The sequence below is a fragment of the Zosterops lateralis genome, assembly GCF_965231275.1.
Source record: "Zosterops lateralis genome assembly, chromosome: 5".
Lineage (NCBI taxonomy): Eukaryota > Metazoa > Chordata > Aves > Passeriformes > Zosteropidae > Zosterops > Zosterops lateralis.
The window spans coordinates 26,398,220-26,421,158 of record NC_139766.1 but is presented as its reverse complement, the minus strand read 5'-3'; the positions used below and the strand labels follow the sequence as shown (position 1 = coordinate 26,421,158).

The following is a 22,939-nucleotide window of genomic DNA, read 5'->3' as shown; positions in this document are numbered from 1 at the left end:
ATCTTAACTTTTTTTTTGTGAGAGTAGATTGTTGTCATTGGGTAAGGCAAACTATTCCAAATAGTCTTGCAAATTTGTCTTCTCTTCTAAGCATCAAGAAGAAACTTCCTGTACTTGGGTTTTTCTCCTAAACATTTGGGTATTCTTGTAGTTATTATGTTTTCTTAGCAGATTTGCTTCCCATGAAGTAGTGATGTCAGGTTGAAATGAGGAAGTTGGTGAAAACTCATGTTTATTTGGTGCACATCAATTCTCTGTTCAATAGGTTTTATATGCTACGTTCAGTATGGGATGTTTAGTTAACACCCTTAATCTCAAGGAATATTCACATTTCTTGAAGAGCTGAAAACAGAGAGACCACTTTGCATCACTTGGCCCGCTCACTCCTGCAATAGGCAAAACTTGAACCCTTTCTTACACTGCTGGGTCTTTCCTGTTGAAACTCCTTTGGTAATGCTTCCAGTACCAGTGTCCCAGCAGGAAGGATAGTTTTGCTTTCTAGGTCTTTGTTTTGGTGTGGTGGGTTTTTTTGCAGGGGAATGTTGGTGGGATTTTTGGTGTTGAGTTTTGATGTTGTTGTTTTTTGTGGGTTTGGTGGGCTTTTTTGGTGTGTTGTTCTGTCCAGTTAATGTTGTCCTGTTGCTGAAAAGCTGTGGGAACGCACAGGGTCTGGGTGCCAGTGGATGTGCCCCCCTCATAGCAGGATTTATCATAAGGGGAGATCATGGAATTGTTGGTATGTTGGAAAAGGCCTTTAGACCACCAAGGTTTGCAGTGTGAACTTGTGCTTTGCTGGCACAGGAATGCCTCCCGCTGTGTTCTTTGCCATGTGGTTGTGCCAATGGCCATGCTGCCAACGTGGCTATGGAGGAATGTGTTCCCCACTTACAGCTCGGTGTGCAGCTCCAGGCCCGAGGCCAGGGAACGTGAGCTGCTGACCCTTTGCACAGGGGCCTGTGGTGGCAGCCAGGGGACTGGAGCACTCAGGGACAGCTGCCGAGGACTCGGCTGGAGGACCCCAGACCTGCCTGCGCCTCGGCTGTGAGGGTGTAAATGCCCAGGGGTTCCTTTGCTCGGGGTCCCTCCTCGTAGGCAACAGCTCCAGCTGTTATTTTCTAATTTAATCATTGCACCACGATTAAAGATCTGAAACTGCTGTGGGAACCCTGGGATAGAGCCTGCAGGGGACCCTCGTCTGGCCGTGAGTGTGGGGTTGCAGCCGTGAGGGTGCCTTGGTCCCAGCTCGGGGGCGCCAGAGCGGCCCCCGGACGGGTGGACGGGGAGTTGGCTTAACACGGCTGCGTTTTAGAACACATGTTCCCACCGTGCTAAGCAAGCTCTCCTGAACTTATTGCCTTCTGCGGGGGCCCGTGCAATCGGCGCAGCTCTCCTCTCTCCTGTGCCGGGGCGGTCTGTGCGGCACCGACAGGTGGAAACCCGCCCGCGGCGGGGCCGGGCCGGGCCGGGCGGGGAGGGCGCAGTGCGGACTCGGGCCGCGGGGGGGCGCTGCGGGCACAGGCCTGTGGGGGGCGCCCTGCGGGGAGCCCGGCGGCACCGCGCCTCCCTCCGGCGCGCCGGGGTCTCTCCTGCCGTCCTACGCCTGAAATAGAAAAGAAACCTTTGCCCCCTCTCCCCCAGCAGGTAGAGAGACTGGGCTGGCGGTTCTCGGGCACGGTGGGGTAATCCTAGAAACATTTTGTGTTAGGAAGCTGCAGGTTTGCAATGCACGCTTGCTGGGGAAGAGACCTGTCGAATGATGTGTTGTTTGTAGTGGGCTATAGGGCGTCCAGGCGGTCTTCCAAAATTGTACTTCCCAGTGTCTTGTCTGGTTTATAATTGTCTTTTGCTATTACTATTTCTAATTCTAGGAATTCTCTGCACATGTGAATTCAAGTCACTTGCAGGTAGTTCTCTCTCACATGGATCTTTTTTCATTGACCATGTTTTGTTTTTTCAGTATTTAGCATTCTTGGGATGTTTCTTTATCAGCAGGTTCACCTATTTCAGTGGAATTCCCATGTACATGGCTTTCTACGCCCCCGTGCCAAACAGCTTAGCTGTTTTGTGTTCTGAAAGGTCTGATCCAAGGAGACAATGCTCTGAGAAGTGCTGTTGTGCTCTGCTCATTTACTGGGTCTCCCACTATTATTCTTCTGCATGTTTCATGATCTATTTGTTACCTTTTCTGATGCACAGTTTTGCTAATGTGGATTCCTGCTACTGAGAGACATTGTCTTGTCCAGCTGGTGATAACAAAAATCAAGAACTGTGGCAGGGGAAGCCTGAATGACTTCAGCAGGCACTTCAGTGCAAAATCAGAGTCATCCTTTGAGTGTAACACAAGTGTAACACATGAAAAGATATCAAAGAACTTACTGTAATGCATATAGCAGTTCTAAGACCAAGTCCTCTATTTTTTAAGAGGTTCCAGAATAAGAAAGTGTTAAAATGTATTGAATAAGGCTTTTTATAATCTACTTTGGTTTTGTTTAAACATGAATTTAGATATAACAATTGTAAGACTTCTAATATGTTTTACACTGACAGATAAGCTGTAAACCTTGCTCAGGTTGTATAGAACCCACAATTGTACATTGTACTGTTTAAGAAGACGGTAAGAACAAATGTGAGGGGAGGAGTGTATGTGAAATGACATACCAAGGCAAAAACATGAACCTTGTATCCTGTGTTCATTTTTTATAAAATGCTGTTTTCATAAAATGTAATGAAGTATGGAAGTCCTGGAGTTAACCTCCATTCATCCATATACATATATAAATATACATGTATGTATCCTCAGTTCTCTTCTGTAGAAAACTTCTTGAGGTTCTTAAGAGTCAAGAGCCACCCTGAGGGAAAAATCAGTCAAAACTTTTTTGATGCATCTGTTTTGTATAAGTTTTATTAGTTTATTAGGTTTAATCTTGAAGTATAATCATGTGTATGGAGGGTGGTTTTTATTACTTGCTTGTGTTTTGTGTGTCTTATTACTTGAAAGGCTGTTGTTTTCTAATTTTAAAAAACTATAGTTTCAACACCTGATTGTTTTTTAAATTTATTACTAACTCAGGTATGCCACATGTTGTATTAAATGTCACACCTTGTGCACTTAATCTAAGTGGTGCACTAAGTACTTGCACTTCACCTGTTGACTCCACCCTGTGTCCACACACATAATAAAACCTTCTTAGTGTGGTTAAGAGCACTTTGATATCTAGTTTGAGCCTTTCAGAAGGTGTTTAAGATAGGTACAAAGTGAAACATCTGGTTACCCTGTCTGCAAAGTGCAGTTCAGCAGGTGGATGATTCAAAGCATTCTTAGTCTTAGGGAAGCATCTCTCTTGTTTCTCTCTTGTTCTCAAATATAAGGAACTGCAAAGTAGGTTTGTGGCAAGATTTCCAGGGCAAAAAAAGAAATTCTATAGAAAATAATGCTATTATGAATAAACGATGGCTTGAGCTTGTAATGACTCATGACCTGTTGTAATCACAAATTGTCTTTGTGGTATCTTTATTATTTGTTCCGAAAATGCATAAATCCACTTCTCTGTAATTCTTTTTGTATCGTGCAAACAATACTGTGAATGAAATCATAGGGAGAATTTTCTGCTTGATCGCCCTGCAGGAAGTGATATTCTTGCAATGTCTCATGATAAGGTCAGAATTTTGTATTCATTTATAAGGAAAAAAAAAGTGTAGGTGTTTTTATTCATTGACAAGGGGAATTTAGACTAACTTGGCTATCTGGGAATTTTAATTCAGGATTGGCTAGAAAAGACATTTTCAGTCTATATAGAACTTGAGAAATGTCTTAGGTGGCAACTTTGATGAACTCGTACCAACTTTTGCAAGTTGTGGCATTCTGAACCACAGATGTGGCAGCTGAGAAAGATTGGCAACTTAATCCAGTTGAGCAGCCCCTTGTGAGCATTTAACTGAAACTATGGGACCTAGAACATGTTATGCTGCATACCTTTCTTAGACTTTTTTTCTTTTTAAGAGCTAAACAAAATAATAAATAAATAAACAAAACCTCAGGCTAAACCAGGCATGTATGGAGAAGTAGCCCTAGGGATAAAGTGGATGTTTGGACAAGAGACATGTTATTTCTGTACTTGTAGTTTTCTGGAGGGTGGTGCGAATATTTTAAGTGGTAAAAATAGCACCAGAGTCCCTGCAAAACAGAACTTAATATATAAGTTAGTATTTTTGTAGTTAGTGGCTAAAACTATGTGAGAATGTGCATGGTGATGTTATACACCATCTTTAAAAACAAAGTGCCTAGACTTTCTGAATGATAAGTGTTATCTGTCAAATACAGATGAATGTTCTCTGTGCACTTCGTGAAAATGAAGAGCTATTGAACTCTGTCAGATACAAGTTTACAAATACGTTGTGAATTTTCTTAGCGCTTAAACTTTTTGCAGTGCTGAGTAGTGTCTCCTTGGCGTGCAGAGTTGAGCGTGCGTTGGTTAATATGTAGGCTTGGTGGTGTTTGGTTTTCTTATCAGTCCGCACAGTTAAATGTCTCTAGAATCTGCCTTGGAGCAGCTGGCTGGCAGCTGACGCTGCTGTTGGCACCACCCAGCTCTAACATGACATCACCAGGAGAAGTCCACCTCTGTACTCAAGGAAGTTGATGCGGGAGCCACGCTCTGTGAAGTAGAGCATAACTGCTGAGAACACAGAGGGCATGTAAAAATGGAATTCCTGAAAAAAATTGTTCCCACCGCTGCTTCTGGAGATGTTGTGGATGTTGGGAGTACAGCCCGGGAAAGCTCTCCAAGGCTGCTGAAGATGAGACGGGTCAGACTGTTTTCATTAGGACAGACAATAGATGAAGACGAGGAGACACATGTTTTACATCCTGACTACTGTATGTATCTATGTCATCAACCAGGTGAAAACTGATTGCTAAGTTCTTTCTTCAGATCGTGATTATTTTGTTAAATTGACAAATTTGATTATAAAAGGCCTTTTTATCAGAGTTCCTATGTTTATGGTGTCTTGAGCTTTAGATCTATTTTGTCACTGATTCATTAACATTTGTTAGTGACCTATGTGGAAGCAATTTTTCAGGATTTCTAATTTCAGGATTTTTTTCTTGTCTTTGTGTGCCTGTGTGACTTTTTTCCTCTTTCTGGGATAAGAATATGTTTAAGTTTAATATGTTTGTGTACTTAAAATTAGGCACTAAGTTGTCTAGACAGAAATGTGCTACATAGAGATCTGACTGCAGTGCAAGGTTTGAGTTTTGTGTCTTCTTTTCTTTCCTTGTTTTTCTGATCCCCTAAGTTTTCAAAGGCTTTCCTTTTACGAGTTTTTTCCTCAAAACAGTGTATGTTTCCCTTTTTTACTGTTTTGATGATTGCACATTTTTAGTAAACATAATATGTAAATAAGTCAAGTAAGAATATGGATATTGTATAGAGAATTTTTAACCTAAAGAATATGGGAAAGATTGCTTATATGATTTATTTAAAAAAACCCTTTTTGCTATGTGTATTAGTGGCTAAATATTACAGTGCATTGTGCTAATAGAAAGTAGAATTAGTTCATGTTCCTTTTTCAGATAGTACAGCTGGATGGTAATGGAAAATTCAGTTTTACTTTTTTTTGTTGTTGTTTTTTTGCCTTCAGCTAAAATAGTACAGTCTTGAGCCTTTATGGTCTTGGATTCTTTTGGCTGTCAGATGCAGTTTTTGCCCTTCTCTTTGTGGTTGGATATTTTCAAGAATTAGTATGGCTTTAAATTTTTTTTCCTTACCTGCATTTTTTTTTTTCCTGTCTGCCTACAGTGGTGGGTGATGGAGACATTCATCCATCTTACTGGGTGATGAACTTACAGCCTTAGGGATTTAAGCTGGTGGTGGCAGAAGAAAAGGATTTCCTTGGAAAGACTTCTCTTAGCCTTTCTGATTGTAACATGAACCGCTTTTCTCAGTGCATCAGGTTGAGTAAGATAGGCAGCTGAGAAGAGCAGGGACAGTTCTGTTCTGTTAAACAAGTTGTTCCTGTGCACAGCAAATTACAAGTTAATGTTCTAATGCTATGGGTTATTGAAGGCTGCCTACAGAATAAAGTCTATTATAGCTGCCTATATACTTGAAAACTGATCAGAAGCCTATGTTATCTGATGGTGAAGGTTTTTTAGCCTCATTTAACTTGGGATGCTGTACAACAGGCCTGGAGTTTGTAGTTGGATATCACTGTTAATTTAATATCTCCATAGGTATATCTCACCAATCCTGCTTTTATGCTATATTCTGATTTCTTTATAGCTCTCAATTTAAATAATATTTTTCCACATGTTATAATTTCAAAAGAAATAGAATTATCTTTGTATCAGGCTAAAAGAAAATGCTATAGCTGATTGAAGTTTGTAGACAAAACAGATATATTCATCTTTGTTCTGTTTTGTCAGTAATTCGAGCAAGTAAGGATAATAAGTATAGAATAAGGTAGTCTGACTGTTAAAGATGAGTTTTCCTCTCTTGATTAAATATGTGATTAAAAAATGGTGACTATTAGGAGTGGTTGTGGAAACCAGCAGTGCCTGACTAATATTGCTTAATAGTGTGATGTCATCATTTACGAAATGAAGACTTAGAGTCTGTTCTGGGATCATGCTTTTACAATAGCAGATAGTAGCTGAATCCTCTTTAAATTATCTGCTTATTTCTATTTTTGTATCTTGGTAATGGAATGAACTGCTCTGCTGGAACAGAGCAAAAGAACTACTGTGTTTACCAGTTGGGTATGCTGCAGAAGGCAGGTGCTGACCAAACAGGTAATAAAACAATAGAATTATTTGAAAAAACATTGTAAACATTTACTTGCTTATTGCTGGCAAATGTGGTGTTAATGCAGCACAGAATTTAATATAATGAAGCTGTTGAGGAATTCAATAGTTTTTTAAAGCTAAGGTGGTTTGTGCTATTAATATGTTTGAATCTGAGAGTGAGTAGTGTTTATTATTTTTTTTTTTTATTTTATTTTCTGTTCCTTATTGCTGCTATTTAATTTTTTTGTTTTGTTTCGGTGAGAATTTAGGTGAAGTACTGAGTCTGACAATTATTTTTAAGTATAACCATATTTTAAAAGTTCTCTAACAGACAGACCAAAAAACCTATTCCTGGCATTGAAATATTAAAATATTATTTTTGTAATACCACCTAGGTGGGTTTACATCTAGCTGAGCTAAATTTTTAGTGAGCAATTCAGGTGCTGAAATTTTTTGTTGTTATTTGTTAAAATATTTATCATATTGGCTTTCAAAATACTTACTCAGTATATACTTTGTTTTAGAGCTGAAAATAGGACCTTACAAATCTATGCTCTGTGATACATCTTTTAAAATATATAATTTCCATCAGAATGGTTTCAGGTGTATTTTAGAAATCTTTTTAGAACTGTCTTTTTAGATGTATAAGATTAGTACAATTGTAGAAGAAAACCACAATTGATTTGTTGAAGTATTTGTATGTGACTGCATCACAATGCTTTAAAGAGGTTATTAAAAGAACAGGCAGTTTTATAAAATTTGCTGCAGCATTTAAGAGTGGACATGTTCTCAGGTTTGGAAATTTGTTTCAAAAAAATCTATGATCCAAACGAAACCTGCAAAGTTGAGCATGGAAGATTCAGATTGTGGTGTTAGAGAAGGGAAACGCTGCAACTGCCCTGTGTGAACTGGCAAATGACAACTGTACCTGTAGTGCATGAAATGTGCCCTCCTGTTGCAGCTCTTTGCTTTTGTGGTGTTACAAGGCAGGGTAGCTAATACTGTGGAATTAAAAAAGGCTAGCTGTGTAAGTCAAATCTGCAAAAACTGCTAAGAGGTGATGTTAATTTTATCAGTGATATGAGTATTCTCACTGCTCACAGCCCCCATTTTATTTCTGTGTATGGAAAACCTCCTTCACTTCAATTGCTTCTGCTAGGAGAGTAAAAATATACCACCAGGAACCTTTGGAGGTAAAGCAATGGAGCTGTAGCTGGCTCAGGAGGTTAGCAGCAGGGGCTGGATACACATAGAGTACCTGTGAGCACTGCGTCCCTGTAATACCAGCAGCTCTGCAGGGCGTATTGAGCTCTCCCCATTGCATCTCCAGTCAGCCCTGTACAGCAAAGGATGACTTGAGACTTGGTGCTTATATGTGAAATAAAAGTCAGTTTCTGTACCCAAGTACAGAGTTTTGATGAGAAAAGACTGGGGGGGTTGGTGTGCAGCTCTGTACCCTGACTTCCCCTTACAGTCTCTGCTTGCTGCTTTTAAAGACTGCTCCATAATACTGTTTGGGATCCAGAATACTATTTACATAAAAATCTCTAACCTCTCTCCTTGTTTTCTTATCACTGTAGATAGCATTGTTTTGCTTGAGTAATGCCCCAGGAAATTGTTCTGTGTATATTTTCCATAAGAAATATTAAGTGAACCTCTCCTAAGGGCCTTTGGAATCTGTGTTTGTAGCTTTTTGCAACAGAAGGCAGGGAAAGGAGATTTTGGCTCAATTTTTGAGTGCAGTTTTACAAGCGGATCAGGCTGATCTAACAGTTTGCTGTCAATGAAAAGGGCAATCTCAGTCACAGCTGTGCAGCCTTCCCCATCTTCTCTTGGGTTCTGGTGTGGCTTGTCCCTGAGCAGATTAATTTCACAAAGCTAACATAAAATGTTCCAATGTATTTGGGGCACTCTTTGAAATGAATCAGCAAGGGGAGTCAACCTGCTGAAAGGGCCTTTTGGGTCGGTAGTGAGGACAGCATTAGATGTCTTACCATCACCAAAAGTAGCAGTCACCTTTTGGATATCCTCTGTTTTAATTGATTTGTGGAAAATGAACTCTTTAATATTTTAGATAAATGGAAAAACAAGCATCTCTCCAGAGTATTATTTTAAGTGCAGGGATGATATGTTTTATTATTACTGCTTATAAGTAGATAAAATGACAATTGAGTAAATGTTGAGTAAGGCATTAGCTTAAGATGGAGTCAATAAAGAACTGGAATAAGGTCCAGCAAATCTTTTAAAAATTAAGCTCAAGTGCAAAGAAGGGTACCCCTATGACTTTTTTTATTTTACCATTAATACAGAAAATCAACTTTAGATGTGTTTATTTGTCAGAGACATCTCAAATATAATTTTTACTTTATTTTTTTTGAAGATCTGATTTTTTTAAAATTGCCTACTTGACTATATACCTAATATACTTCTGCTGTAGTTTTTCTCAGGGTTTCATCTGAAGAATATGTGTGCAGAAATTTGCAATTAATATATTTTAGTTAAGTGGTGAAATAATTGTAGTTTAGTGCTTCATACAAGGTGTGTATCAGTACAAATCAAAGGTGGATCTAGAAGTATTTCTTCATACTTAATAGCTACTCATATTTATATGAGTACATTAATGTAAATGTGTGGAGTGTATGTGTATAGTAATACACATACAGAGGTAATACACTTGTTTGCCTCTGACACTTGCTGTTTGGACTTTGTTTTCTGTTCTTTTTACTTTCTATCCTACAGATTGTAAGGTGAAAAGTAAGAAGTAATAAAACCTCCAGTTTATTAAGGGAAAAATAAAAGGTGAAATTAGACAAAATTAACTGCGAATATTCTTTGAAATGTTATCTTTAGGCTAATTCTTTGAAATAATGCAGATAAAATTTAATGTGAGGATTGTAAATGAAGTAAACATCTCTTGACTTTCCCAATCTACGATTATTTTTGAGGTAGTTGTGAGAGGGACAAAATAAAACTTCTAACTTGAAAGAGAGGGGGAGAGACATGAACATGTGAGGAATATGAGAAAACTTAACATAGGCAGAAAACGAAGGAAGTTTTCAGAAGATTCTACAAAAGCTGATTGAGGAGAGTTGTTAAGTGCTGAAGTCAACAAGATGTGGAGAAACTTGTTGCAAAAATAATATCTGCTACTGTAAAACTGTAATAGAAGAACAAAAATATTCTTTTAAATTCCTTGTGTTTAAGGTGCCCACAGGCCTTGAATGTGACTTTTTGAGAGTATATAAAAGGCTGGATAGCATTTAAAATAAAAGTATTGGCTTATTTTTAAGGAGCTGTTTTCTTTGAAGTAAAAAACTGTTATCCTTTCAAACATTAAAATTGATCTATGGGCTAAAAAATCCCAACTAATATCTTCCTAATGTTCAAGCATGTATTTGAAAGGTCAATATAGTATTTACTAGCAGAATTAATTCAGCAACTGCATATGAAGATGCCATGCTCATGATATCAGCAACTCAGATTAAAGTTACAGAAAGATTAGAATTAGAACATTGTTAAATGGTTTTTCAATTATCACTTGAAAAAGAAGTCTGTTTCAAATGGAAAAGTTTTAGTTTGTAGGTGATCAGACTAGTCTTAGTTTCCTTTAGACAAGGTTTTTCTGTTTCTAATGAAAATGTGAATTTTGTGGAAGAGTCAGATATATTTTTTCAGTAATTGATATTTTTGATGAGTATTGGTAGTTTCTGTTGGCTGCATTTGTTAACTGTTTTATGTCTTGGTTTGTAAACTTCAGTGTTTATTGTTGCTTTTGCTCTAAGCTCTTCAATAACAGGATGATTCTTACCCTGTGAGTTCTAACTTTTTATGTGTTCCTGTATTATGTGAATCCTAACTGAGGGGGAAAAGAATTTCAGCTACTTCCTGTTAATCAAGGGCTACTTTGGAAAGCCTTTCCATTTTCAGTAAATGTGTCTCTAGATTACCACTGAATAGCCTTTAGTTGCTTTTCAAGTAAGACTATGTTCTCTCAGGTAGTAAATGCTGTTGAAGAGTAGCTGTGATTTGGGAAGCAGTGTTAGTGACACTGGTTGTTTTTTACTCAACATGCATCATCTTGCTCTCCAGCTCAGTTCTAAAAGGTCCCTTCAAGCAAAGACCTGCCCTCCCAGACAGGAGGGTTCTTGACTCATGCTTGTAAATTTTGGATGTTTGTGTTTATTTATAAAAGAAGGATTTTGTTATGAGAAATCCAAAAGCACTACTGTTTCGAAGAAATGAGTAAAACTTTCAGAAAGCCATGTCACTTTACCAGTGGGACCTTCTGAAGAGACTTAAGTTTCTGTCTGCTCTGACATGCTCTGGATGTTCAGGATTTGGTGTATCCTCACTTCATGGAGCTGTGCTGTATGCCTTAATAGGGAGATACTACATAAATAATAATAGTTCTTTACCTGATTAGTCCAATGAGATCTGTAGTGACAGGCATGTTGTGGACCCTGATTGCTTGGAATACTTTCAATGCTCATTGGCAAGACCAGTGTGGCAATATAAGCTTCATCACATCAATATGAGCTTCTAACATCAGGATGCTGTTGCACAGTCGTATTAGAGACTGATTCAAAACTGTCTGGTGTCACTTGGCAACTCTTAAAGATGCACTAGTGTGAGCTTTGTCTCAGTTACTTCTTTGAGAGGATGATTGCTGAAGGAAAGATGTTTTTAATTTCAAAGTATTTTCCTAACTTAAACCAGGAAAACCAGTAATACATATAAAGGAAACTCAAAACTTATATAAAAATATGGTCTTTATCTAGTATGTTGTTTTCAGTTTATTAGAGTTAGTTTGACTGGTTTTTTTCTCTGTTGATAGGGGTGTCCATAAATTTCTGTTTCAAGGAAAGGAGCCGTGCAGAGCAGAGTAGGTTAATTTGCCCAGATTGAGGAAGTTATACCATAGACATTTATAGGTACATTGTGTGTTTGGATAATTAACACGTTCATATCAGTTACTGGGAGAAATGAACAGTATGCAAATGCTTTATCAATAGATAATATGACTGACAAATAGAGAGAGCCGGTTGAATGAATAGAAGAAGCTAAAGCACACTGTCCATTTTATGTGACCATGGTTTTAGCACCTGATTTCAGTTGTTCATTTTTCAGTAATTAGTAGGGCTTGCAGTGGAGTGACACCATTGCTTTAGTTTGATGTGCTGGATGCAGGTTGCAGGTGCAGAGCTGCCTGCCATGGATCAGGTGGAGCGCTGGGCATTGCAGCTGCTGCCCCATGTGCAGCTGCTGGCAGAGGCTGGTATGTAGTCCACTAGCACTTTAAGGAACTCTGTTTTGTGGACTATTTACACAACAAACATGGCCTTGTGAAGTTTTAGTTTGTGTTAGGTTTAGTATCTAATTGTTGCATTTAGCTGCCCTTGGGTTTGTTACTACTTCTGGTTTTCTCCCTTTCTGATTTTTTTATTTCTTTTCTTGCTTTTCTTTAGTGCAACAGCATGCTTGCTCAAGATAAAGGTTCAGAAATGACACTCATGAATTATTTTATTTCTGATTTGCAAAACAATGTATATTTTACCTTTTAACTACCTTTTTAAATCATAAAAGCATCTCTGTATTTTACTTATGCTTCAGGTTCCTACAAGAATCTGTTGTTTCACAGAGATGGGAAAGCTGCAAAATTCAGCATTAAAAACACTTAATTGTTTAAATCCTGGTAACTAAAGCACTAGAAAAAGGCTACAGATAATTTAATGGCTTTGGAGTGAAGAAATATCCCAGTTTAGTTCAACTATGAAGAATGCCATGTTAATGTAATTATTTATTTCTGATATTGAGTGGTGTAATTCCTTATTCTCCTCCCTGTGTAACTGAAACATCAGGAAAGGCAATTTCAGGAGTTGAAACTTCAAGAGAAAATTGGCTGTCCATGCCTTGCCCCTTCTTGCTTTTCTTTTCCTGGGCTCTTAAATACAACTGTCCAAGTCTTTATACTGTGTGTGCAGAGCTGCCACCTACAGAGGATTTGAGCCACAGTGGAGTAAATTGATAGGATTATGATTGTGAGGAGGTTTTACAGACACCTGTAGTAGTTCCCTCTAGTCACTCTGCCATCCCCCATCCCTCTGCCTGCTGTTAAGTGCCCTGTGGCAGAGGTAGCTGAATGAGACATATGCAGGGCTCTACAGTGCTTTGAGGTATGAACAGGAATATGGACTGTGGGGACAGTGGCTCAGGAGCAAACACTCAGCTTTGCTTATGGCAGAGGGAGGAAGGCAGGGATTCACCTCCAGGCGCAGAGCAAGCACATGCACAAAGATCTTCAGCTGCTCTGTGAGTTTAGTGGTAATCTGCATCCAAGAATATTTTCTACCCAAGTGCTGTTGCACTCACGAGGCTTAACAGATTGTGGCTTCTGTGCTGAGTTTATCCCTGTAGTAACTTTTTTCTTTAACTTTTTCTTATTTAAAGTTTTCCCAGATGAATCATAAACTCTCAGTGGGTTTTTTTTTCTTCCCCCTCAATGTTCTCTATAGGGAAAGAGTAACTGATCCTTGAATAAATACAATGTTTCCGTAAAAGTGGCAGACACATCCACATCCAGCAGCTTGGGAGGAACAACAAAAATAGAAACGTAACTGGTTTGTAGCAGTTGTCTTGAGGCCTTGTAGGGTAACAGAGTTAAGCCTTTCCTTACTCTATCCATTTAAACACCCAGCAACTAAGCAGGGATTTTCTGTGTAGCTCTATAACTGTTTCCAGGTTCTGTTTAAAAAGCTGGCGAAGATGGAGGGCTGGTTCCCCAAACCCAGTGCACTGGTATGTTTGTGCTGAAGCACAGTGAGGAGGCTGACACGATACAGAATTGGATAGATTAGACCTTAAGGCAGTTATTTTGGGTTGTTTGACATAGAACCATCCTAATTGGGCTTTATATCTTTCAGTTTTATTTGCAGTCATTGAAGATTAAAATTTAGCATCTGAGAAGGGAGTAAATCACTGTATTTTCCAGAATTTTAATTACAGGGCTGCTTGTGACAATTGAGAAACTTGTATTTGTCAGACGTAGGTGATGTGGTAGCAGTTTTAGGCTTGTGTGTCACTTTACCTGTCTCATTTTGTCTCGGAGGGAGATTGGTTAAATATCATCTCAGAACTGCCTATTGCAGTTTTTGAAATGCTGAACCTTTTTATTACTGATTTGTTTCCTTGTAGTCTTATGATGTTTGCTGATCTGGAAAGCAGATTTTCAGGAAGGGCTGGATATCTATTTAGTATAAATTCTTACGAAATTCATAAGGCTGTTGTTAAACTACTTTGTAAGTTATTTAATTTTTAAGGGTTTAATTACTCTTGAAGGTTGTGGAGGATTCTTTCTCTTTTTTTTTTTTTTTTCATTTACAGCAGATTTACTATTCAATCTAGATATTGTTGACTTAATGAAAAGTTAAATATTAACTGTATCCTCTTTGATCTTACTCAAAGACCATGTTCTGCAAGAAGGCTGTGCATCTTCAGTGTCCTTCTAGAAGTAGCTGGAAAGTTCATAATTTACTTTAAATGGGAAATATTATTTGTAGTTTTTTGCGTGAGCGCATTTTCTGTTAGTCTTTATCATCCTGAAGATGAATGTAGTAGATCTGAAAACTGTAAAGAAACTTCCGGAAGCAAGAGTAGCTGCATGTTTTTTTGTAACTGAAGAGAATGTCTTTAGCTGTGGTTTTAAATTGAGTGTTAATGTCAGAATGCTTTGTTCAAATTAATCTATTTTTTAAATTTTTAAATTTTTTTAAATAGAGGGATAAATAGAAAAATCATACTCTGTTATCTTGGCCATCCCATTCCGAGAAAACAAGAGCTGCACTGGGGGTTTGAGGGAGGGAGGTAGTGTGTTATGAATATGCTCCTAGAGAAATGAAACTATTGTAGAACTGGGGAATAACCACTTCAAATGAAGGGGGGGAAAAAAGGAAATGAAGCTAAAAATCTGTAGTGCTCCCTGTGAAACACAAATTAATGATGTGTAAAGTGTTATTTCTTTGCCATTTAAAAACAAACTTTTTGAAGTTAAATATTGTTATTTTAAGATAAGTACAGCAATATCTTCAGTCATGAAACCCCTCTTACCTTTTCAGCCTGTAGAGGTGAAGAAAAAACAACATTGTGTGAATCATGCTAATTTTTCTTGGTCTTGAGTATCAGTGTTTGCCACAGGCCAGATCTCTGGCAGTTACTGCAGCAGCAGTATTATGCGTATGGCACTTCATGTACATTGCTCAGAATAGTTGCCAGCAACGTCTCTGGGCAACTCTAAGAAAATGGCATGATGTTACTTCAATTAAAGCAAAGCTGTGCAAATAGCCTTTGCATACCCATTTCTGGTAAATGTATTGATCCTACTGTGGATAATGATCCTTTTAGAAGTATTTTTATTAAATATCTAATTCTACAAATAAAGAAAAGTTCTATTATCTGTGTGATCTACAGTGCTAAAGTTTCTGTTCTCTTACATTGCTTGTGTTCTCTAGCTATTAAAACACGCAAGGGAAATCTTACCTGTCCTGTGACTGGGCTTACTGTACATGTATTGAAAATTCCATCTAAAAGGTATGTGTGGAAGTGCTGGATGGACTTTGCTTGTACAGGTGAAGTGTGCTATGGATGAATGGTACCACAAATGGACAGTCTAATGCTTCCTGGAGCAGCTGGGCTTACAGTGCATGAATCTTGTAATGTGTCACTCTATTTGCAGCCTGGAGTCTGCTTACTTAGGTCACTGAAGCAACCTGAGCCATTTGCTTCTGGCCATCCTCTTTACTAGGAGTTTCAGCTCCATATCTGAGCAGAAAGCATGGTGTGGATTGGGCACTTGGATGAATCATTTCAGTAGAGTACAAACAGCTTGCATCTCCAGATTGAGCACTTCTGCTTTACTGCACCTACAGTCCAATTCTTGTCTTGTTCTTTTGACAGCTTGCTGATAACCAGTGTGCTTATTCATACATACCTCGCTTTGACTCTTGAGAAAGTACCAAAAATAGACTTTATAGTAGTCTGCTTCCTTTAGAAGTGAACTTGATCCAGAATCAAAAGGTATATGAATACTGGGATCAGTATATAAATTGTGTATTTATTGGAATTGTGTAATGTTCAGCCTATTAATAAAAAGATGCATAGATCCTCAATTTCATATTTTTTTCCTACATGAACCAGCTTCAGATCAAAGCTATTTGCTTATACTTAAATGCAGGTCTAAAATAGTATTTATCTAAAATAGTAAGATTAATCTTATGGAAGACTTCTCGTATAAGTACTCAAAGGCATAGGTATTTTTAGTGGTCATACTTGTTGCTCTCAGTTTTAGACACAGTGTACTTTCCAGAAGATGCTTTCATTTTCCTCTCTGAAAATGAGGAACTGGAAAAAAATCCATGTTGTAAATGACATTTTCTAATACAGTTCTAGAAATACATGATGTTGATATCTTGTAACTCTGCATGATGAGTTTTGTTGGGCTCTTGTCAAAGAATTAGCCTTGTCTGTGCTTGTCTAAGATTCACAGGCTTGTAATCCATAATTTTTCTTTCCTGCTTTTACTGTTCTTGTTTTAATTAAAAAAAAAAGGTTACACTTTAAACTTTGTGGTTTATACTGAAATCTTCTGTTTATTCTAGTATTTGGTAGGTTGTTTCATTAACTCATTTCAAAGGAAAAGCCAAAACCCAAACAGTCCAAAATGGCAATCATTGTTATTTACACACCTTTGGTTATAAAGCAGTTAAATTGAGTAGTGAGGAAGAAGAATTTTTGGAAGGCTTGTGCACAGTTGTACAATAAGATAACTCTTACAGCACTGATGCTTCTAAGATACTGACAGACCCATTACTCCACTTGTTAAATGGACTTGTACTGATAATTTGTTTTTGCCTTTCTTTGGGGAAAAGGAGGATTGTGAAAGTACTTGTAAGCCATTTCTAAATCTAGTAAATTAGTGATGTCCATTTAATCAAAGTTGCTGTATCTGTGCATGTATGTGTGAGAGCATACATATTCGTGTAGTATTAGAAGAACATCTTTCTTTTCAAAATATTGTTGTTCCTAGTCTTCATTACATCTACTGAAATCCTTAGGAGCAGCTTATACTCTTGGTACTTACGGTTCTCATTTCTTAAAAATTGTTGGTGGGCCCCTATTTTTTTCTATTAATCATTTAAAATTAAAATTTCTAGTATTCTTGAGGAAACCCAATTGATTGTGATCATTAGTTGATACTATGAATAAATAAAAGTGCTACAAAATCTCAGATGCCGTGGTGAAAGGCCGTGTAACTTGCTTGGCCAAACACATCAATGTCACAAGTCAAATTTTGAAAAATATTTCCTAATAATCATTTAATTTTGAAACACTACTTTACAGAAATACTGACAACTTCTCTGTTTGTTGAAAGTTTTAACAGCCTACAGAAGGTGGAACATGGAGATTACTATTTTTATAGGGCTGTTTTAGTATATCTCCTGGAGTTTCTGGAATGATTGTTTTCTAGTAAGTTTTTGGCATTAATAACTTAAAGAATAAAAGCTGAGGGGGCAAAAGAGCAACTACAAAGAACCCAAAGTATACTTTAAAAAGGTCATTATTTTTGAGGTGCTGAGAGAGTTGGCTCATGATTTTGGAATGCACACTGTTAACAACTAATCCTTTGAAGAAGTCTCAGTAGCCCAGTGTTCAAGACAGTCAGAGACCAACCATAATTAGTACAGGCTTTCAAATTAGTGGTGAAATTCATCAGCCAGTTCCTAAATCTGACCTTTATATCCTGATCATAGCAAAATACAACCTCTGTTATGTCTTATTTTTAGTAAGAGGAAAAAGGAATGCTTGAATGTATTCATAAAAGGAGCAATGAAAAGGAATATGAGGTAATACTACCTGAAATAGGCTTATGAGAGAAAGTTTGATGCAGAGTCCCAAAGAGTTACTCTGGATGCATGTTCTGCTGTACCTTGTTTTGTCACAAGAGGACATGAAAAGAACCACACTCACCCGTCAGGATGTGAGATGAGAAAGAAGGGAAGTTTATTTGGGGATCTTGACTTATATACTCTTTGGGATTTGGTCAAGGACTGGGGGACCAGAGTAGCACCTCTGTGACCCCAGTGGTCAGTTTAGAAGTCCATTAATTTGTCCTTCTCCCTGGAAAAGAATGCATGTTTACAAAATATCAGTCTTTGTTTTTGTTACAAGCATAAAAAAACTCCAGTAGAAATAAGAAAAAATCAGAAGGCTGAAAAATCAAAGTACCACTGTTTGGGAAGAAAAAAAGTACTATTTTGATATAGGTGGCAATTTAGTATCTTATTATAGAAAATAATTTTTTGCATGGGGAAATTTGCATTTTTTTTTTAATCTACAAAAACTGAATTATATTACTGGTCTCTTTTAATAAAACTGTTCATTTCCTAAATGACAGCAGCTGGTTGCTAGAACCAGCCTAATGCAGTGACAGGTTTGTCACACTCTTTCTCTGGTGTCCTGCTGCTGCTGTGTCAGACCTGTCACTTAGAGCCACTTAGTTGTGCATCAACTGGTTTGTGTTACATCTCTCTTAGTGATAATTTTTTTGTCTTTTTAGGGTGGGGGATATAGATAAAAAAAGCCCCAAACAAATAAAACCAAAACCACAAATAAACCCCAAACCTGAAAAGTATTTGATGTACACTGTTCTTAAATCTTTCCTACAATTTTAGATAATTCTAATTTGTCTGAGAACACAGACATTATTTCCTCTTGATGGCTTGTTTACTTCTAGTACAGTATGGACAGCAGTTTTGAAACTGGATTTTTTAAAAATCACCTTAAACCAGATGTAGTTGATCAGTCTTCCTTGCATCCACATGATTTTTTGGTTCATCTGTACGGCGTGGGTCAAGTTATAATTTAAGTGGACACAATTAAACTGCTGTTGGCAGTCACTGCTACAATAATCTCAGCATCCAGTTCTCTCAATTTCTGTTACTTGACCCAGGGGTAGCGTTACACATGTAATTTGGTGGCAGTTAAGGAAACAAACTTTACTTTCTCCATGTCATTTCTTCTTGTCATTATGTAGAAATCTCCCTGAATTTTTTGAATTTTGTAGTAAAATCATGAGACACTTTCAGGTGTGTTTTTGATCTGTGTAAAGATGACAGCTGAAGCTGACAGAGCCACCAACTTTTGTAGTTGGACAATTGGTAGTATGGGCAAGGTGAAGGGGGTTTATCTGAAACTGCTTTACCTTGTGCTGGAATGGGCAAAGGCTATTGGTAAAGTATCTTGCTTTATCCCAAAAGAATAGTATTAAAACCTTACTGCTACCTAAGGCAGTGTTGGATTGCATCCCTAGGAACCCTGAACTGTAACTTCTAAGAGACTTTACATTGTGGCGTTTGAGATGATACTGGACAGAGTAAACTATCAGAAATACCAAAATTGTGTCAAGTCCTTTAGAAGACAGTAAGGAGAAAAAAAAAAAAAAAAAAAAAAAAAAAAAAAAAAAAAAAACAACTCTAAGCAAACAAACCCCAGCTCAAGTCCTTTAAAAGACTTTAAGGAAAAGAACCTACCACCACCCAAACTCCAAAGAGCTAGTAGAATCATAAGAGGATTTGGGTTGGAAGGGCCTTAAAGCTAGTCTAGCTCCAGCCTCTTGCAGTAACAGGAACACTTTCACTACACCGGGTTGCTCAGAGATTCATCCAGCCTGGCCTTGAGCACTTCTGGGGATGGGACATCCAGAACTGCCTCTGGCTGTCGGTGTTGGACCTGAAGTGGCTGTAGTTCTTTTGCAGGCATCCACCCTGGGAACACTTACGGCCTTCCTGCCCTCCACTGTGATTCTGTTTTTCACATTTGTGATTTTCCGTCCTCCGTACCGCCACCCCTCCTTTGATTTTGCTCCTCTTTTAGCGTAGACGGCTTGATTGGCTTTTGGCACTGTGCAGAGCAACGCTGGGCAGTCTTATTTTAATTCATCAAGATTTTAACAGATCAGGTGGAAGTTTATTTAAAACTCGGAAAAGCACAGACAGCCTTTTATAGCCTCTTTCGGTTGTAGCTGCAAGGAGTCGCCCGTTCGGCTGCCAGGGGCCGGGTAGCTCGGTGGCTGTGCCTGTCGCTGGGAGCATCCCTGGGGAGGAGGTGGGTCCAGCCCGGGGCGGGGCGGGCTCGGTCCCGGTCCCGGCAGGAGCCGCCCCCCGGGCTCTGCGTCACGGCGGCCCCGGCGCGGCCCTCCCGCGGTGCTGGCGGAGGCGGCGGCGCCCCGCTCCGCCCTGCCCGCACCATGCTCAGCCTGCAGGACTCCCTCTTCTTCGAGATCAGCATTAAGTCTCTGCTGAAATCCTGGAGCGGCAGTAGCAGTAAGTATGTCGCTGCACCGGGAACCACAGCAGTGTAGCAGATACCTTATAGCAGATACCTTATCCTTTTTTTTCTCCTCTTTCTCTCTCTCTTTTTTTTTTTTTTTTTTTTTTTTTTTTTTTTTTGCATACTGCCATGTGAAATTGCCCTTTAAAAACCAGGGGTTTAGTGGTCTTTTGTGCTGGTGCAACTTGGCATGGCCAGTCTGAGAGCTACCTGCTTCTTAGTTCTCATGTAAGATTTTTGTATGTATATATTTGTTTATTCTTTTAATTTTTTAGGCTGCAGTTGTTTTAGTCTAGTAAAGTTCTTTGCACCCTTTGCTGTCCAAGAGAGGTGACAAGTAGATGTTAATCTCTGCAGAGTTACCAGATGCTGATGTCTTAGTTCTGTCAAGCTCCAAATGCTCCTTTGGAGCAAATCAGTCACCCTTGGACAATGTACTTTACAGGAGGGCATTATTTTTGTGCCTGAAACCTATTATTAGGCCTACAAAAAATACTCACTTTGATCTTGTAAATGGCTCGGAATGAGAGTTTCTAGGGGAATGAGAGTTTCTAGGAGGATTCCTTGTCTGAATTGAACCAGTGAAGCAAGGATGCTGCTCTTGGTTCAGACAAGCCGTCTGTCCTCACGTCACCCCTTCACACATGCTTCAATGCAGGGTCTGAGGCCGGAGCTGCCTCACACTGTGTAGGGCTTTGCTGACATAAGCACAGCAACTTCATGACAGGGTGCCAGGAGGTGATAAAGATGACGTAACTGAACGTCAGCTGAGTGTTTCCTACATCTTAAGTTTCCTGTATATGTAAAAATGGAAGAAGTTAAGATCTGGAGGTAACTCGTATCTCACCTTCATGTTTCATTATTTGCTGCTGGAGATGTACTGGGATGCACAGTTTCTACTCACCATACACTTCATCAAAATAGCTCTATTAGGATTTTTAACCCAACACAATAGTATATATTCACCTATCTTGTTTGAAGGAATTAGTAGCAAGTCATTTGTTGTACAGAATATTAATCAATGCTAGGAGAATGTGCAGACACTTAGTTTGTCCTAATAGCTCATTTAGACTTGATTTGCTTTTTGTATTAACTGCTGTAATTCTTTTTTTAGACTGATAACTTCTAGACTATTGTCTTACAAATTAAAGCAACGTGTGTTTCAGAACAGATTTTCTTTATAGGTTTTGATTTTTAGTTTGTTTAACTTGTGTCTTGTAAATTAACACTATCTGTTCCAAATTATACCCTGTAATTGTACTTGGTAGTTATTAACATGCTTGCTGCAACAGAGATAACCAGAAGGATTTTTCTAGTATTTTATAGTAGAAGTTGAAGATGCCTTATGAAAATGATAAACATTCTTAATGTTGATTCATGTATATTGTTTCCAAACTAAAGTAAATCATAGGATACAATCAGTTACAATAAATTTAGTCTGCAACTAGATATAGGATTGTATAGATAAGGAGATAAATTGCAGCTTCTAGACTAGATAATTGTCAGCTGTGACAAGACAGAGTAATAATAACAAGATAGAGAGCAATAATAATAAAAAAGGGTGTCTGTGAAGAGATTGTATATGATGCTATGTTTTCTCCTTTATGTCCTCTGTTATGTAAGCACAACAGAGTAAGATCTTCCTGACTCCTCCATCAGGAAGTGGCACTTGGATCACCTACCACCAAACTGATTTTGTGTGTGCGCTGGTGACATAGCTGGGGTTTATTTAACTTTCTCCAGGATTGTCACTCCATTTGTGAGAATGGTTGTGATTCCAGCATAGCTGCACGTCTGCTCCCTGAGCGTGTGAGAGGCGCATTCTGATGGCACTGTGCGCTCCAGCCGGGAGCAGAGCCCTCCTGCAGCCTGCGCTGGCTCCAGGGATTGGAATTCACATGCATACCTTACTGAGTTGAGCTGAAGTGGGCAAGCCATTTGCTTTGTTCCTAAAACGTTTTCTAATCAAGTGATGGAGTATGTGCAGAGCAAGGAGTTACACAATATTTATGTTGAGGATGAGTTTGGAAATTCAGTAAATATCCACATGCTGAGAAATTACTTGAGAAAAGTTTTTGCTATGTTTTCATAAAATTTCTAGGTGCGGATGCTACTTTTTATGGCTTATATCATAACTTAAAATTTTTGTATGCTGAAGGATGCCAGAAAAGGAGTGGGTGTGCTTGCATGCATTTCCATGTACATAAAAATAAGCATCTGTTTAAGTGTGTAATAGAAAGGCAGCAAAGCTCCATGGATCTGGTTAAGGGGGTGCTTAGCTGGCATAATGTTGCAATGCTGGCTAAGGTTTTATTGTAGTTGATCTTTTTTCTTTCAGTAACAACAATGAAGTGACATTCATACGGCCTAGTTTCAGAATGCTGTCTCTGTGCCAACAATTTTAGGCATTACTTCTTTTTAAATGGAGTCAGGAATGTTCTTTTAATCCAGCAGTGAAGTGAGGATGTTCCTGCTTAAGAACTATTTGCTTACTGAAGTTGTGAATGTAATGGGGGCTTTATACTGGCTTGTCCTCAGGTTGCTTGACTCCATGGTATTGAAAGAATCTTAGTTGCGATGTATCTCAGTGCTCTTGGATTCTGTTGTTTAGTCCATTGCAGTTTCAATATGTGATCTGTCAAACAATTCTTCTGAGTTTCTAAATTGTAGGAAAAATTTTGATTTTGACTGTTATTTACATTGCTTGGTGTAAGAAAGCTCTTATATTTTTTCCACAAAATCCTTCATTTAAGGTTAAGGAGGTCAGGATGCCAT

At 38.4% G+C, this 22,939-nt stretch overlaps 1 protein-coding gene across 6 annotated transcripts in view; it reads left to right on the top strand.

Annotated features, from left to right (window-relative positions):
- Window positions 1-22,939, top strand: part of FRYL (FRY like transcription coactivator) — a 148,064-nt gene that overhangs the window by 8,326 nt on the left and 116,799 nt on the right. For 2 of the 6 annotated variants that reach the window (XM_083862230.1, XM_083862229.1), the window contains exon 1: window positions 4,636-4,876. The exons of 1 other annotated variant lie outside the window; for it this stretch is intronic. In XM_083862230.1, the coding sequence (XP_083718356.1) occupies window positions 4,702-4,876 (175 nt within the window). In that variant the 5' untranslated portion in view covers window positions 4,636-4,701. Of the gene's footprint in view, window positions 1-4,635; window positions 4,877-19,899; window positions 20,158-22,939 lie in introns of those variants that run through there. 3 more of the 6 variants (XM_083862233.1, XM_083862232.1, XM_083862235.1) reach the window with 2 other exon arrangements.